This window comes from Dicentrarchus labrax, unplaced genomic scaffold, assembly GCF_905237075.1.
Source record: "Dicentrarchus labrax unplaced genomic scaffold, dlabrax2021, whole genome shotgun sequence".
Classification (NCBI taxonomy): Eukaryota; Metazoa; Chordata; class Actinopteri; family Moronidae; genus Dicentrarchus; species Dicentrarchus labrax.
The window spans coordinates 22,294,437-22,311,999 of record NW_026136723.1 but is presented as its reverse complement, the minus strand read 5'-3'; the positions used below and the strand labels follow the sequence as shown (position 1 = coordinate 22,311,999).

The window sequence follows — 17,563 nt, the reverse complement described above, 5'->3', positions numbered from 1 at the left end:
CAGCGAATACAAAGAAGAGTAAAGAATCTTTTTGAGTCCGGGCAACAGAAAAATGCAAGCTTAAAGGGGCGTAGATCTATTTTAAACAACTGTAGTACAGAAAGGACATGAGAGTCATGTAAAATCTTCCTCCGGGGCAGAAAAAACCACAGAGCTGCTACATTATATATTAGTTCATAATTAATAAATGAAGACAAGACATATTACTGAACGAGCTGGAAATAGGTGATTGCTGTGCGAGCATGTGACACCAACTGCTGCAGATAATGGCTTCCTCACCAGCCTGTGTTGGAGTAGTGATGATCGCAGTCGCAGTCGCTGTGGGTGTGCTGACATCACTGCTATTGGAAGACGCAGCAGCATCGACGGCGCTGTCCACCGTTGAGGTCTGCTGTGATGGAGATGGAGCGGTGTCTGCACTCCCATTGGTTAACTGGCTATGGTTTTTCTGGGCTGTTTGAAGCAGTGTGATGGTGCTGGGTACTGTTGGAGTTGGGTGCGCTGTTTCCGGTTTGGGACTTTCCTGTTAAGAATTATAGGTTTGAATGATGTGGGGAACCTTTAATGAGGTTCATATTTCTTTGTATACACCATAAATCTACCACTACACACCCATCTGACTAGTGATTGCAAGAAAGAGGGTGGGAAGGATTTAATAAAGAAGAACAAAGAAAGGCGTGGAATATTGGAACACTTATTTTAGTGCTGTTACATAAGGCTAACAAATTAATAGCATCTGCTACAAGCAAACAAAGTAAAGATCAATATAATCTTTAAAAAATTAAAACAATATTGTGTGACGTTACCGTGCTGGTAAGTTGTCCTGTTTGCGGTTTGTGACTTCCTGCATGCTGTGCGTGACGAGCTCTTCTACGTCTTGTTAAGACGGGACCCTTAAAATAAAGTTAAAGAGAACAAAGAATTTACAACAACTATATAACTCAGGGTATCTGCCAATACCAATACCAGATGGAATTGCTCAATTTTTCTACCTCACTCGGGGAAACTCATTGGCATTCTCTGCATATAAGAACTTAATATTGGCCAATTGTGAATTAATGAAGGTAACTGATAGCAGAAACACTTGTTTTTATAATGATAGTCTGCATTCAATGTGGATTGGTTGAATCTGGTCAATAACCTATCTGCTTAATAAGGCAAGCAGTGCCCTTGTGCATCTTTTGCTTAAATTGTGAAACAATGTTCTGCTCAAAACTAAACAGATCATGAATCCTCCAAAGAAGACGGAGGCAGATTTATTTTTATTTGCGTTAAAGCTTAACTGTTCCCTGGTTGCATTACTCCATAAAAATCAATTCAAAAATAGATTTTTACTCATTTAAATGAATCTAAACGTTGTTTCAGCTGCACTCTATACCTTTGACAGCAGCTGAAGGAGGCCAAGGGACTCCTGGTAGGGCTGGGGCAGGTAGGAGATGGGGCAACCCCATTTCTGCGCGCAGCTGAGGAGCACACATCGCCCGCCGAGGCTCCAAACGGCGTTGCAGGTGGGCTTCAAGCAGCAGGACTCCCAACATGTCGCCCCGCCTCTCCCATCCGCCAGAGGGTGCCACCCCAGGGAGATGACGCTACTCCAGTGAATCCCGAGCACCCCGCCGGTCACCCGGCAAAGATTTGCTGACACACCTTGACAGGGGCAGAGAGAAGGAGAAAACAGTGATGTACTTTACTGGTGTTCAAAGCTACTGTGAGAGACCAATTACTTTGCAACATAGTTAAAAAAAAGGATGGAAGTCAGAAACAGGGGTGACGGGAAGGTTATGAACTGGTTTCCCTGCAGAGAAGTTGTAGAAAGAGTCTAGTGTAGCGTGTAGTTTGATCAAAAGGATCTGCCAAAAGGCGACATCATGGATCTGCCACCGGGCAACGATTCCCAGGCTTTTCAAGATCTTACTTGTTTATATCAATCAGGGCATTGTTGGGTACTCTTGGCATTGTCAAAGGCAAAGGGGCAAAGTGAAACCCACAATGAATTCCAATCCCAACTAGTGAGACTTCTCACAGATTAAGCTTTGACTGAACATTTCTCAGAAAAGCCGACATGCAGCCGCAGTTTGAGCAGTCAGCCAAGTCAGCAGCAGAGAGAGGAAGTGAGGCTTTTCCCTGACAAAACAAGACGCTGATTAAAAACCAAAGCACAGTATGCAGCACGCACATAACTCCATCCTCTGAGCCAGACCATATCAGACTCATATCAACAGTGCAGTGAGCTGCCACAGTTAGCAAGAGCATTGCTCTGGGTGGTAAAACTATTCTTATTCAAGTTTTTGCAGTCACAAATGAGCTCAATTCAATCCATCCATTGTCCCACAGTAGAAAATCACTGTGTAGCCAGGTACAATAAAACAGCACTATAAAATGCCACAGACTGTAAAAGTAACACAGGGAGAAAGGCGAGGTTATATTTCACCACCACTTAAATTAATGTCCACACAAACAGAGGAGCCAAACTAGCTGTGAGTGATAGTCCAGGACAAATGAATACAGCTGAGTCACTCTGTGAATTAAGAAAACTGCCGAACCATTTTATTTTGTCTCGCAGTTCTGAATGGTCGACCCACGGAAGCAGATCAAATCAATAGTTTGCACGTGCACACACGCAAAAAAGTGAAAAATCATATGCTGCAAATACCAGTAATGATCACTGGTGTGATTTAACCGGCTTTGAAGAGTGTTCACCACAACATTTTGGAAAGATGCTTCAATGAATTCAGCACAAGAACTGAACTACTGAACTTAGTGATTAAGTATAAGCCCTTTGCCTTTCAGTGCATCAAGAAAAATCTCAAATTACTTTGTTTACATCCATTAAACTAGTCAATAATGACATCCACCCATAAGAACAAGGTATTTCTTTTATACCTTAAGATTTCAGTCCTGATTGATGTGGTGGCAACAGCAAGCGCGGTCCAGAGCCCTCTGTGGACAGCTAATACTTCTTGAGGAGCTCTTTGATAAAACTACAACAACAGAGGAGCAACTGGTGCATCTGTTTACAGTGCAGCCTAACAAATTCACATGCTTTAAATAAATGAGTCAGTCAATAACCCAAGCCACTTTCTCTTTCACCAGATGAATGCGTTTAACCTCAACGAGCAGTAGGAAATGCTGGGTTTGCATTCGCAATAACTTACAACAGCTCTGATACGGCTGTGCAAACCTATGCATCAATGGCTTCACCACTAACAATGACAACTAGTACATAGAGAAATATTTTACAGACTGTAAACACATTGAATGGCTTTTGCTGAAAAAATTCCAACCATAAAAAAAGGATCAAAATACTAAGAATTACAAATTTTAATAGGTGTGCAAGCTACTGCTGACACTTACCCTGATGAAGACCTGTGTTGGGCATTTTAAATACATGTTGTCATATAAGACAAAGGCATTTTAATTCTCCACAAACCCTAAAATGTGCCTTGGATTGTTTTTAAAAGGAGACTTTTTATTGAGACCATATTTTACCCATGCAGTGAGTGCTTCACAAGATGAAATACACACATCTGAATATAATTATTTGGACTGTGGTGCTCTGTAAACACAAGAATAAGGAATATTTCTAGATATTTTTAAGATAAGATTCAGCTGAGTGCAAGATTAGTCAGTGAAGTGCTTGTCCTGCTCATGGCAAGGCCATCAACAGTCATGGTGGCTTCAAAAGAAAAAGAAAAAAGAAAAAGAAAAAAGAAAAACCCCAAAAAACTAAGTTCACCAGACCATCTCAGATAGTGCTATACCTGTAACTGTTGCTACCATGGCAACACAAGAGCTAAGGTTGACTTTATCAGTCGGTGTAACTCAAGTCGGAAAAACACAGGTCCTGCCACATCCAAAAAACACACAAAAGCACTATAGTTTGTTTGAGAAAGGACCCTTTGGCCTCTGTTTAGTCATCCCACCCCTTGTCCCACTCTGTCCCCCACCCCTCAACACACACACAAATACACAATGTCTACTCACAGAGCCCCTATTGTCCCGTTTCAAATTGTAACCCACTGAGCGGAGTGGCATCAGAAAGAAGGCACACATACACACACAGCAGGGGTGCCAACTTCTATCTCTCCACCTCAGAACAGTAAACACAGAATAACAACCTAAAACCATCCAAGGATCATAATAAGACTGTAAAGAAGGATGAAGACCCACCCTGAGTAATCAAAGGTGTGTGAATCTACTGTGCAGATGAGGGCTGCTAGTGCAAAGGCACAGATGTGAATTTACTTATCAGTTCTCAGTCAACAAATGTGGTTTCGCCAGTTGACTTCAAGGTGACGATCAGTTCAATCTACCTGTGGGAGGAGCCAACAGCCAGAGGTAGGTCAGCGGTAGGAGGAGTTGAGGTAAGCTCCAGGTAAGCAGCTTGTGGTGTGCATAGGACATTTTCCACGAGGACCAAGGACCTAGAAAAAGGAAATAATACTATGTTAGTGTGCTTTAATGTTTACTCTAGAGCCATTCAACAGAAATGGGCCACCAAAGCAAAGTAAAATATCTAAATAACAAAATATTAAAAGGGAAGAGTTAGACACTTTTGGAAGTAGGCCTGTTCGCTCTTTTTTTTGTTAGAAGATCAAGACCACTCTCATGTCTGTAAGCTTAATATGTAGTTAAAGCCAGCAGCCAGTTAACGTAGCATTGCATAAAACTGCCCGGCCCAGAAATAGGCCGACAAATAACCACCTGTAAAACCACAACGGGCTGTTTTTACACTTCAATTTGTACACGGATATAACAAGATAACACATGTTAACTGGAGAGCTAAAGAGGTGCTCATAGGCAGACTCTTACCTTTGGACAGGGGCCCACTGTTTCCAGTCCTAGTGCTAAGCTAAGTAGCCTTATATTTACCATACAGACACAAGAGTGGTGTCAATCTTCTCATCTAACTCTCAGCAAGAAAGCAAATAAGGGTATTTCTAAAAATGTGCAACTATTCCTTTAACAGTGCAAAGTGTATAGGATGCTCAAATACTGACAGCAGTACAATTAAATTGACACATTAATGACTCATAAAATAATATACTGAACGCATTAGTTCCAAACAGCTTTCAGAGTCATACAGAGACTGTACAAGAAAATAAATATATATTTAAAGTTAATTTCTTATTTCATTAAAAGTTCCAGTGTGTAGGATGTAAGAAACGTGTTTAGTGTGTCCCTTATGGGCTACTGTAGAAACATGGCTGTTCAAAATGGCAAATTGAATATTATTTTCCATTTCTGCCAATAGATCCTCCTTAAACATTCAGTTTTTAAACCTCTCCCATCAACCATTACAGTCTCATCAAAATAACAACTGTCAGTCCAACTAACTAATTGAAACTGGGTTAAGAAAAGCAACCTGCAGAATGCGCCACGTTTACCTTTCTCCCGGCCAGGCGGTGGAAGAAAAGAGATTGCGGGGAAGAGAGAGGGAGCGAGGAGTTAGGTTGGCAGCAAGGTGCTGTGAGGTGACGGGTGAAGACGGGTCAACACCAGCACTCTAAGGAAGAGATCCAACATGGCCGTCTCTGGGGGCCTTCACAGGCTCAGCCGCTCAGACACAACGCTAGAGGGTTCAAGAGAAGGAGAGAAAATTATTTGACACGTGGATCGGTAGTATCAGGGTAAAGAAAGCTGTGGCCTTAAAGGGCTGTGGGATAATTCCATATTAAAAGTATACTGACTATGAATATGAATATGACTGAATATAATAAGTTATTGATGTCTTTGTTTGACAAATAAGAGTTTAATCTGATGTAATGCAAAACAGTGGGACAAAGTTCTGTATTATAAAATATTATTAATATTTTTATAGTGATTTCAGCCATATCGCCCCACCCTATTATGAATTATTCAGGTTTTTCCTCCTTCTCTACCTTTATTACTGACAGACAACAGTGCTTCAGCTCTTCAGGGAAGTGCTCCATAAAATTTGAAGCAGGTACAAACATCAATTTGATATGAAAATGTTATGCAAATAAGATTCAACTGGAGATACTCTGCACAGAGAGCAAAGAATAGGAATGTTTCTAAATTTCCCCCCTTCCCCTTACATAGGAATTGAGGAATATATGCCCTGTTTGAGCTTAGTCGAACAAATACAACAAGTCGGTTTCATTATGCAACAATTATGTTAATATCCTGTTGACAGCAACATGACTCACATTCCTGTGAACTCTCGCCTTTAAACTACTAGTTGAAGCAGCAAGGAAGTGAGAAAAAGAAAAGCTACCGGTATGTTGAATACTTCTATGACGGGTGTCTTTTCACCTTTTTTTTGCCTCAGCCAAAAGGCATAGCTTAGCACTTTATTAAATATACACAATCTTAACCATGTAATCTATTCGTTATCCGCGTGGCGTTTTGTAGCACAATGAATGAATGAATGTGAATGTGAGTGGCGGTTAATACCTGGGAACACTACACTTTGGAGAGTTGCTGTATGCAAAACAATAAACATTTTTTACCTCTCTCCTGAGCTCTTATCTCTCCGTTCCTAATGCTTCCTCCAGGATGTAAGACGAGGCAGTTTCTCATTTCAACATAATTAGCAATGACAATAAAATCATGCCAGAGAATAATTAACTCGCTGAAGGAAATCACAAAAAAGAAAGGAGAAAGAGGCAGATTGCTGTAACACTGCAGTAAGGCTGACTTGTGATTTGATGAGGAACGCATGCAGTTAGTCGAGAGTAGAAGAGCCGTACTGCACTTTTTTTTCCCCCTCTCAAATTCTCATGCGAGTTCTTACAGCAGAAAGGGATAAAAAAATAAAAAAATGGGGGAGTGAACAGTAAAGGTCCTGGGACACTGTGTTCAAGACATCAGCATGCCTCTTCACCACAACGTCTCACCATGATACTACTATGGGGCAATAAGGTACTAAATCCAGCAGCTTTCACAAACATCTGCTCTCCAGATAGTCTGCAAACGTTAGCTGGATGTTATATATCCATATGGCTGGAAATAATCTTACTCTATCTCCATTGTTCGGTATTTAAGAGTCTTTGCAGAACTTTGCAGGAAAAAGTTCAATAATAGTTAAGATTGTAATTTTGTGATAATAAATAATTTTGTCTGAGCTGAAAACACATGTGTTACAACTCCATTGTATTTGTATTTTTTTTTTTTTTACAAAAGATGCTGTTAACAGAGCACAGCCAAGTTAGGATGATCAGACACACTCATACCACATGAACTGTTGACACAAACCTGAATGGTCTGCGTCCATATGGGAGTCAGCATTCCTGCACACAGACGCGTTGAGCTCCAGCGGCCTTCTTCTGTGCTATAATCAACAGCTCAGTAAGTCCCACATCCACAAACCGTCATTTGTCCCCCTTGCACTTGTTGTTCTCTTCCAGGTAAGACAACAAAAGATAGAAAAAGAAAACTCTGGGTAAAAATAATCCAGAAAAAAAAATTGGAGGGATTCAGTCACGATTTTCTTTCCTCTTTGCTGAAGTCACAAACACAGTAGATTTGTTTTTTTTTTTTACTGTGCAGTGAATGCCCAAAGTGTGTGTCGCAGGAGTTACGCTCAGGTGCACTTGGTCACCTGGGCTGATGACAGCTCACCCATTATATTTGCTACTTTCCCTTGAGAGGCTTCTCCAAAACAATGATCTCTGTGACCAAAAAAAAAAAAACCTCACATCCGGAAAGGACAAGTTCTCTCTCTCTCTTTCACTCTTTGGCTGTGTCTTCCTCCTCTTCCTCTCTCTCAGTTGCAGCAATCAATAGCACAATTGTCAGCTCTGCATTTGCTTCTAGGCAGACAGGTTGGTGGCGCTTTCTCTGTAATGACACCCAAGTCCCACGCACTGCTTCTTCTGGCAAGTTCACATGGAAGAAAAATTAAGTTGTTTTTATTTCTCTCTCCCAGGCAGAGTTCTTGAAACAAATATATCAACAATATAATAACACTCCCATTTCGCTGTAACAACTTCAGAAGCATCCCCACAGCAACAACTACTCTAATCCCTAAGATAATACTTTAATGTGTGCAATGCGAGTACCCCAGCAGTACCATAAACCCCACTGTATAGGAATATTATATTATTAAAAAGATATGAATGCACAATGAAGCCAGTAAGTTAACCTCTGACTGTATATAAACACAATTAGCCTCTAACTTCTCATATATTTTTCCCCAGAAGACTCACATCAAACTCAGATTATACTTAGGCTGCTTTTGCCTAATGATCTTGCCCTTTTCTTGGTATTATGAATCACACTGAACCGCTTTTAAACTCCCTATTTCTTGGTTCACCCAGTTTTCTGCTCTCCTTTTACTCATTGCTGTCACTTATTGTTATTACTGCTATTGGACGTCACTCTATGTAATTGATGGTTTTCATTATGTTTACAGAGGGGATGAGTCTGTTTTGATGCATCTGTTTTTGTTCTGCTGCTAAATCAAATTTCCCATGCCAACTATGAAGACTTAACTGAGCTGTCAACAAATTAATCAGTAAAATATGAGAGCTGTGCATTAAAAGCAGACACCTGGTGGTTAAAGCCTTACAAACAGACAAAGAGCTGAATGTCTACCATTTTAATATTAAAGATGACTGATCCTTGATCTGGTTAAATAAGGAACATCTCTCTTCAGGCTCTGGTGATCTGGATCTATACTTTTACTTCTTCAGGTAATTAATTAATTGACAAATCAAAAGAACACAAAGAAAAACCAATCATGGTTTAATTGCTAGTTAAACTCTATTCTATAAGGAGGATTGATTATTGCAGAGTCTGGATTAACTGACTGATTAAAGCGCAAATAAGTGCAAGATTGACTGCATGGATGAAGGTCTGTCAATTTAAAATACATTTAAAAAGAAAAACACTGGGGTGATATCTCTGAGACATTTCATCCAAAATGGTGGGATCGTGCATTATGTATTTTTTTTTACCAGCCTGCAAACAACAGTCAGGGTTTATTCCAAGACAGCAGGTCATTTAGCAGATTATTTAATAGAGGCCGGTAGCTACAGCCTGCGTAGTCCACTATCACTAAATTACAAACGAGACCAGGTTGAATCAATAATATACTACTTCGTATCTAGTAATTATTCGTCATTTTGCATGTTACAAGACACACAGACAGATCCCAGTACTGAAACATAAAAAAACAAAAAAAAAACAAACACCATAAGGTATTTCACCTGTATAATCTAGGGATCACCCCCGACCCGTTTAAGGCACCTTGAGGCTTTACAGCTGCTGACACTCGCTTTCACTTCACGCCGTGGAAGGAACAGAGCTTCATCCTGTGCGTTTCAATGGTAATTGTCACGACAACCACTACAGACAGACAAAAAGTGTACACCAGGACTTACAGTTGCAGCAAATGGCTCAGTCTTTTTTGTTTTTTTTTACTTCGATCAGGTCGCTGTGGTGCCGTGTGTCGTCGGTGTTTGTTGTCCTCCTCCAGCACATTTAATTAGGTCAGTATTCCTCTCGCCTGTACAGCTGATGTGCCTCTGTGACCACTGTCAAGCCAGTCAGAGTGATGAATACTGCTTCCGGCGGCTGGAGTTTCAAAATAAAGTACGTAGCGACGACCGTTGGTGCGTTTTGCGGCCGATAGAAGCACAGTTAATTCAAATGGGCGATACTTCTGGGATGCAATGTGTAGTAACTCACATTTGGCTGCAAGTTTTTACTACACAGACACCGGGTTTAATTTTAGTGTTGCCTTTAATGCGTCTTAATTTAAATTGAAGGCTCACAACTTTAATCCGGCTACTTCCGCCAGGCGCCCCCTGCCGACCAGCTGTCAATGGCGAAGTGGTTCGTGCTACACAAAAAAAAAACGGTTAACCTGCTGAACTTTTTGTCATTTATGTGATATAATTACTGCTATAAATGAGAAAAATAAATAAAAAATAAATAAACATGTCTTCCATGACCTCAAAAATAACGTTGCGTCGCCTCTCCGACGTTTCCACACGGACCAAAATGGCGTGTCCGACCTTCCAAGTACCCCTCTTGCGATTGGTTCCCTGCCATTGTTGGACGGTTTTGATTGGCTTCTGTCAGCGTTGTGTGTCACAATTCACTTCCGGAGAGTGCTCACGAGCTGTTGCAGCGCGCGAGAGGGGCTGTCAAAGTAAGTTATTTTTTTCGAACGTTTGCTGATTCAAAAAAAAAATTCAAACGTGGAATCCTCGCCGACCGTTACTGAACGTTAGAATGACTCCGCACACCAACGGACAGTCAGTTAGACTAACGTTACTCCATCAGCGGCGGGGAGCTAATGACCCGTGAATGTCAGAGTTTCAATTCCTCATGTAAAATAATAATGTTCCTCCCTTGGTTACATAGTTACTAAGGTCATAATGGCTGACAGTGCCGACGTTACGCCGGTGGTGAGCAGTCAGCCTCCTGCGAAAGAGGAGCAGGGAGGAGGAGAAGGTGGAGGAGGCTCGGAGGGGGATGCAGGAGGCGGGTTGAGTGATGCCCAAACGGAGGTGTTGGAGAGGTGTCTTCATGCTCTCAGGCATGCTAAAAATGACAGTCACACGTTGGCTGCTCTACTGCTGGTAAGTGTCTCTCACTAAGGATACACAGTACACACTGTTTCCACTGATCCTCTGCTTTAATATTGTCAGTACACCAACTGTTTGACCTAAAAATAATGCATGTAACGTTAAGTTATGTATTGGCTGGCATCAAGCAACAGCTTTGCATTAGAAGAGGGGTTAAAAGTGGAAAAAAATAGGTTTAATCTGCATGATAGTTGCAGGAATGACTCTGCTCCTGTTTTGTTAAGTTTAAGTGCAGGAACAAAACAATAAGTCAGTTAATTGATCAGTCAATGCACAATTGTTTCACATATTATCCAAATTGCAGAAGCTGCAATGTTTGTGATAAACAGCATTATAATGAGGTACTATAATACTGCAGAGATGCTAAATGTTGTTCTCCAGGTTTAAGGAAACATGTTTGTTTGGTACAGACCCCCCAATAAATGTAACACCGTCGTGATTTTAATAGTTTTTTCAGTGAAAATTTAATCTGTGATGCAGAAATGGTCATTCCCATGATAATAGTGAATCATAACACAAGCGCAATATCTGTCAAAATATTTGCAATGTGATGTTTTTACCATATCGTGCATATCGCAGTTTCTTGTGTCTTAAAATATAAAGATATGTAACTTTTTTTCTATTTTACATTACTGGAAATTGAATAACTAGTGATTGTTGACTAGATATCAGCCTCAAACACATATAATCTTTTATCCAGCCTTATTGATGCAAATGAGCAAAATAAACCTCTTTTAAACCAGTTTCAACAAAAACTGAACAAAATACCTTTTACAAATATTGGATAGGATAGAAGATAGGTATATGTAGAGATAAAATATTGAAGGGTTGTGACATGTGGGTGTCTTTCTCTGTCTGTCTTCAGATAACTCGCTTGTGCCCAGCAAGCCAGCTCGACAAACCCACCTTGAGGCGCATCTTCGAGGCCGTGGGGCTCAACCTTCCAGCTCGGCTTTTGGTGACGGCGGTCAGAGGGAATGACAACCCGGGCTTACCCCCACACGAGCTCCTTTCGCTGGGCACGGCTCTGCTGGCCGCCCTGAGCACAGACCCAGACATGGCCTCCCATCCCCAGCTCCTCACCACCATCCCGCTCCTGCTGGGCATTTTATCAAATGGTCCCGTGAGCCAGCAGAAACAGGCAGCGCGGGAAGAGAACCAAGCTGGAGAAAATGGGCCAGATTGTAAAGTCCAATCAACAGAGAGTGTAAACACAGAAAGTAATCCTGCCAGTGTGGCAAAATCGGCAGGAGAGGACAAGACCAGCAAGCAGAAGGGCGACGACGGCAGTGAAGCAATCAAAGAATCAACACCTCAAGAAACCTCCCCCTCCTCCATGCTCGACGAGGCCATGGCTGCTGACTGCTACCAGGTTCTCACAGCTGTGTGTGCCTTACCCAGAGGTCCTGACCAGCTGCTGAGCAGGGGGGCCATACCCGCTCTGTGCAAAGCAGTGCAACAAAACCAGACTTTCAGCCGCGAGAAGGGGCTCGTCTTGCTCGGTGGCCTCGTCTCAGGTAAAACCAAGGACAAAGCGTGGAGTAGACAGCCTGCAGAACTCCTCGCTCTGCTGGTAAAGCTCTCAAAAGACTTCTGCCAAGCCAGAGACCAGACCAGGTTGGACATGTGTGCCCAGTTGGTGCAGTTTCTCCCCCCAGTAGGAGTGTCAGCCGAGAGTGAGGAGCTGAAGGGAGTCGTGGCACGCGTGTGGGGGGTCCTGAGGCCCATGTTGCAGGCCAAGTTGACGCCGAGACAGATCGGGCCGATCCTGGTCCTCAGTGCTTGTCTGCTGGATTTGTGTGGATGGGAGCTGGTGGGACCGCCAAAGTTCTGCTGCCTACTGGTGAACCGGGCCTGTGTGGAGGTCAGAATGGGTTTGGAGGAACCGCCTGGCAACGAACTGAGCCCGGAGCTGCAGCACACACTCACAGGTAGTGTGCTTATTTAAAATAGTATATTAATATATTATTAATTAGTTTGTTTATTGTTTGTCTCCTGGGTTTGATTTGATTATATTAGTGTTCAGCAACTGTCGTGGAAGTCTAAAAACTACTTTTATTAGTGTTTTAAAACACATGGATGAAAATATAACTTCCCTCTTTTGAAACCGTTCATTTAAATGTGTATGTTTATTAATCTGTTACTTTTAGTCCCAAGTCCCTCAGTGTAATCCCCCTTGACATTTTTGAGTAGCCACCAAATTTAAAATGTTCTTTTCCATGTTACTGTTACAATATATTTTATACAAATTATATTTTCCTTCACACAAAAAAACTTCATGCACAATGCCAGGAATATAATTTATCACATATAATTTTTGACTAGAAGAAATATCTGAATCGGGCTTAAAAACTAAAATAAAGAAGTATGTGCTGTTAGTAGAGTCTAATATCTTTAGACCAAACCTAAAATTGTATTTTTTTTTAAAAAAAAGGAAAGAACAACGAAAGAGACATAACTAAACATAACAATTACAGAACTATAATTTGTGTGTAATCATAGTCTCTAAACTCATTCTTGGGTTATTTAAAATTCCCTGAAACCGTACTGAAGACATGAACTTAGTGTCCTCAACAGTATTTTATTAAAACCTCCTTTATTACTTAAACCCGGTCCTCTTTTTTCCAGGCTGTTACCGAATCATGGAGGCTGCCATAGAGCAGGCCTGCTGTCTGGGAGTGTCACAGACCACTGCTCCTCCTCAGACCTCCATCTCCACACTCAGTCTGCAGCAGAGCCGGCAGGTCCTCGGTGTGCTGGAGGAGGCCTTCTCTGCTTTAATGTACCACCTGCAGCAGGTGAGAGGATGACACTAAAGCTTCTTCTTGCTACTTGTTGCCGGTTCTGGAAATTTCACTGTGCACCAAAGGATTCTTCCTAGTACTAAAAATGTACAAACCCAACAACAAATTTAAGAGTAAAGGGTAAAATCCTAGTCTGTTAACTAGCTATTATTATTAGGGAGTTGAAATAATAAGCTCAGAAATAGAGCTAAAACAATTAGTAGGTAGTTTAAGTAGTTGATTGACAGAAAAGCCATTTTAAGTCTTCTTCCTCATCTAAAATGTCAACAACCCCCCAGTTACAGCCTCTCAAATGTCAGAATTTATTGCTTTTCTTTCCTTATTTGATAGTAAACTGAATATTTTTAAGTTTTAGACAGTTTATTGGGGAAAACAAGGACATTGTAATCAATATTTTTCACTGTTCTCTGATGTTTTTATAGAACGATCAACCAATTAAACAAGAGATTAATCTTCAGATTCACTGATAATGAAAGTGATTGTTTATTTGTAGCTTTATCTACTAAAAAAAAAGCATGATTTCTGTTCATTAATAGGAAGGAAGGAAATTCTTATTCTCTCTAGTTTCACCAAATGAAATGTTTTTATTGTAACATTTATTGATTCTTTTTTTTATTTGAGAATACAGCAATCAAATCAGGATGGCAAAAAAAAAAAAAAAACAAGCAAAGATGTACTGCCAGGGGAAAAGATGTTGGAACGAAATATTTTTGGCATAACAGGAAGGTTTTGAAACATTTCATGAACCTGGAACGTGTTAAAATACTTTTGTATTATTCTTTTATTATATAACAGAAGATTTCCTTCAATAGTTCGAGGCTCTGTATTGGTTCTTCTGTCAAACATTAATTCTCCTCAGAGCTCAGTCCAAGCACTTTTCCACAACACTCTTCCTCCTCGCCTCTTCCTGTTCTCGTAGGTCGATCCGAGTCGCTATGGTGACCCTTTTATCTTCGCCACATTCCGCTCTCTGTGCTCGTGGCTGGCCGAGGAGACTTCCTGTCTGAAGGAGGAAGTGACTGGACTGCTGCCGTTCTTGATCGGCTACTCCCGGAGCCACCTGCAGGGTGAGAGCACAGATCAGGGCCTCTCTGATTGGATGGCCGACATGTCCGTCAGAGAGGAGAGGGGGCCGTGGACGGGCAAAGAGGCTCTGAGGTAAAGGTTTCAATACATATCAGAAAGAATAAATGGATATTTAATTCTTTAGATTCTGCAGTCATCTGATAGTATTTCCTTTCTTTGTCTCCTTCCCTTGCGTCCTCCTCCCTCCCTTCAGGTATCTCCTCCCGGCTCTGTGCCACCTGTCGGCAGAGGAGGGTCCCAGGAAGGTGCTGCTCACCCTCGACACTCCGGCCCTGCTGGTGGACTTTCTGTCTCAGAGCTGGACCCCCCTCAAGGGGAAAAGTGGCGTGGCGTCGGCCAGGGATCCCAGCATGGAGACGGCCTGCTCGGCCCTCCTTAACTTCACCGTCACAGAGCCGGAGAGAGTCAGGTAGCTGGTAAACAGAGTGCTCATCTGAAGCCTGCAAATTAACAATATGTTGTTTTTAAGTCAATACAAAGTGTGTATTTTCAGTACTGAGATATCTCACCATTCATGCAGTTTATGAATTTAAACTTTTTTCTGCTTTGTTTCTGCTTAGAAAGGACCCGTGTTTCAAGACGCTGGAGGCCCTTCTGAGTGAAGCACTCCCTGTTTTAGTGCATAAACCTCATCTGCTGGTCCTAGCAGCAAATTACTGCACACTGGGACTAATGATCGGCAGGCTCAAATCAGCTCCTTCAGGTTGGTTAATCACACACTCTGTACCATTTTTATTTTATTTTGTTCAGTTGTGTTAGACTGGCTGCAACATTACAAATACACAGCAAACCTACAAACGTTGTTTAAGTGCACATATTTGTATTAATATTAAACGTTGTTGACAAAGTTTCAAGTTCCAGTGCTTGTAAATGAGCCTTTTGTCACAGCAGACATTTTGACGTGTCATTGCAGGGAAATCACAGGCGTTCCCAATATCAATAACAATGGCTCTGTTCAATGTGCCATGTGATAGTGAGACATTGAGCTAACATTCATAATACCAGGACACTGAAACAGGAGCAGCTAAATGGAATTCATCCATTATTAATTTCTCTTTTTCCTCCTGTGTAGTGTCAAAATGTCTTCTGTGAAAAAAGCCCTCGACCAGAGCGCCACAATATTACCTTAAGAGACAGCCTTTTACATTCGTATGTTTAATACAACACAAGTTTGCTGCATTTACTCAACAAAAAAAGCACCTCTGTCTTTTTCCACAACATTGCAATACATTATCTTTTAGCAAAGAACAGGCTGAGGTCTATATTCTCTTTTTTTTAATTATTATTATAATTATGTTTCTCTGGATATAAGCCCAACAAAAAACAGCTTAAGAGTCCAGTAAAAATTTGTTTTGAAGTAATCTTCTTGATTATAACTCTTACCTATTCCCAGAATGTTTGAATCTTTCTGTATTACCAAATACAGTGAAAGAATATTCCTCTAGTTTCTGTACCTTTTGTGCATTTGTCTAGTATTTTGTTCAGTTTAATTCCCCCGGTGTCACGTAAGTCCACATCAACCGTTTGTTACTGTATTAGTTGAAGGCATGTATTTATAGACTTGGTATGAGCATTAGTGCGAGTAAACTGGCAAACCTAAATGGAATGCAGCCATTACTAATGTTATTAGTTACCCTTGTGCGTTTCCTTCCTTTGCTTTGAAAATGGCCTATGGGAATGCAGATCATGTGGGCTCCAGGTTGGGCAGAAATGCTGCTGTAAACAAGATGCAGATTGGGGCTGTAAACATTGCTGTTACTCTAAAAAACCTTTTACTGAGTGTTGACTGAGTCTCAGAATATATTTAAACCCGCATTAATCAATCTGTGGACTCTGTTAAATGGGTCACAATTTGGCCCACGGACGTACTGCATCGATAGACAAACTTATACAGCGGCTGGTTATCATTGTTGAGAAAGAACAAGATATATTTCTGAGTGGTTTGAAGCTATTCAAAATAGAGCTAAAATAAGAGTGAATACTGGATTTATCAGGTGTTCAGTAACACGTATTATCTAATGTTGCTGTGTCTACACGATGGGAAAGTAGGCCATTGTTTGCCTACATTTTACCTGCATGTTTTGTTCTTGTTTAATGTTTTTATGCCCTCTAGTGGCTTGAATTAATGCAGCTACGACTGTAAAATGTTACTCTCTTACGACCTGTTATTGTTATGTTTAGTTATGTGACTCTGATTGTTCTTTTTTCTTTTTTTAAATAACATTTTTAAATACAAATATAGGCACAGACATGTCTATTATTGGTAGGTTTGGTTCAAAGCTATTAGACTATACTAACAGCACATACTTTTTTTATTTTCCAGGCTCAGTCGAAGCCAGCCAGAGGCGCTTCTTCTCCACAGCTCTCCGGTTCCTCCGCAGCGCCCTGGACTCTGGCTCCAGCCCCGGCCCAGTTAAGGTGAGCCCCAGCTGGGAGGAGAGTTGGGACGACGCCGCGGAGCTCTGGAGGTTGAGTCTGCAGGCTCTGGGAGGCTGCGTCCGCGCTCAGCCCTGGATCTCCACCCTGGTCAGAGAGGAAGGTTGGCTCAAACACATGCTCGCCACGCTAAGTCAGTGTAGCGCACTACCTGAGCTGCACACTCAGGGGGCGCTAGAGGAAGCTCTGTGTGCCATGGCAGACCAGTGCCCGGTCTGTAAACTGGAGATTGGAGACATGATGAGAAAGGATAAAGGAGCTTTGAGCTGTATGAGGAACCTGAAGAAGTCAGTGGGAGTGAAGTGATATTTATCTGCTACTAATGGAGTATTTTTAACTTGCAGAGTTGAAAACAAATAAAGGAGGGCTACGACTGAAGTCAAACGTGTGTGTTTATTACCTGTACCAATCTGACATGAATAATGTGTTACCAGACTTTCTTATGAGGAGAAGAAAAAAAAGGCCCCAGACTCTGTTGGTCTAGTGATCTTTGCAAATAAGCTCGCATTGAAAAGAGAACGGAAAATGATGATGCACAAACACATTTTGTTTATGAACGGTGTAATGCAATGTAAATGTTCAGACAGCTGTGCTCTGGAAAGGCACCAGCAGTCTCTTACGTGTCAATTGTGAAATGTTAATGCCTTTAATAAAGAGCTATTTTGTTAGAAAAACCAA

General features: G+C 41.4%; 2 protein-coding genes across 3 annotated transcripts in view; one reads left to right on the top strand and one right to left on the bottom strand.

Moving 5' to 3' along the window:
* The window catches only part of kiaa0319l (KIAA0319-like ortholog), a 24,929-nt gene extending 14,840 nt beyond the window's left edge, over positions 1-10,089 (bottom strand). The window contains exons 1-7 of one of the 2 annotated variants that reach the window (XM_051390242.1): positions 9,348-10,089; positions 7,219-7,838; positions 5,388-5,572; positions 4,314-4,424; positions 1,379-1,647; positions 807-893; positions 280-523 (exon numbers count right to left, since the gene is read on the bottom strand). In XM_051390242.1, the coding sequence (XP_051246202.1) occupies positions 280-523; positions 807-893; positions 1,379-1,647; positions 4,314-4,404 (691 nt within the window). In that variant the 5' untranslated portion in view covers positions 4,405-4,424; positions 5,388-5,572; positions 7,219-7,838; positions 9,348-10,089. The other variant, XM_051390243.1, reaches the window with a different exon arrangement.
* Positions 10,054-17,563, top strand: ncdn (neurochondrin). Its single transcript, XM_051390249.1, has 8 exons — positions 10,054-10,120; positions 10,336-10,553; positions 11,425-12,490; positions 13,188-13,357; positions 14,283-14,521; positions 14,643-14,858; positions 15,010-15,152; positions 16,773-17,563. Exons 2-8 carry the CDS (start codon positions 10,350-10,352, stop codon positions 17,189-17,191), a joined length of 2,457 nt encoding a protein of 818 aa, XP_051246209.1. The 5' UTR covers positions 10,054-10,120; positions 10,336-10,349; the 3' UTR covers positions 17,192-17,563.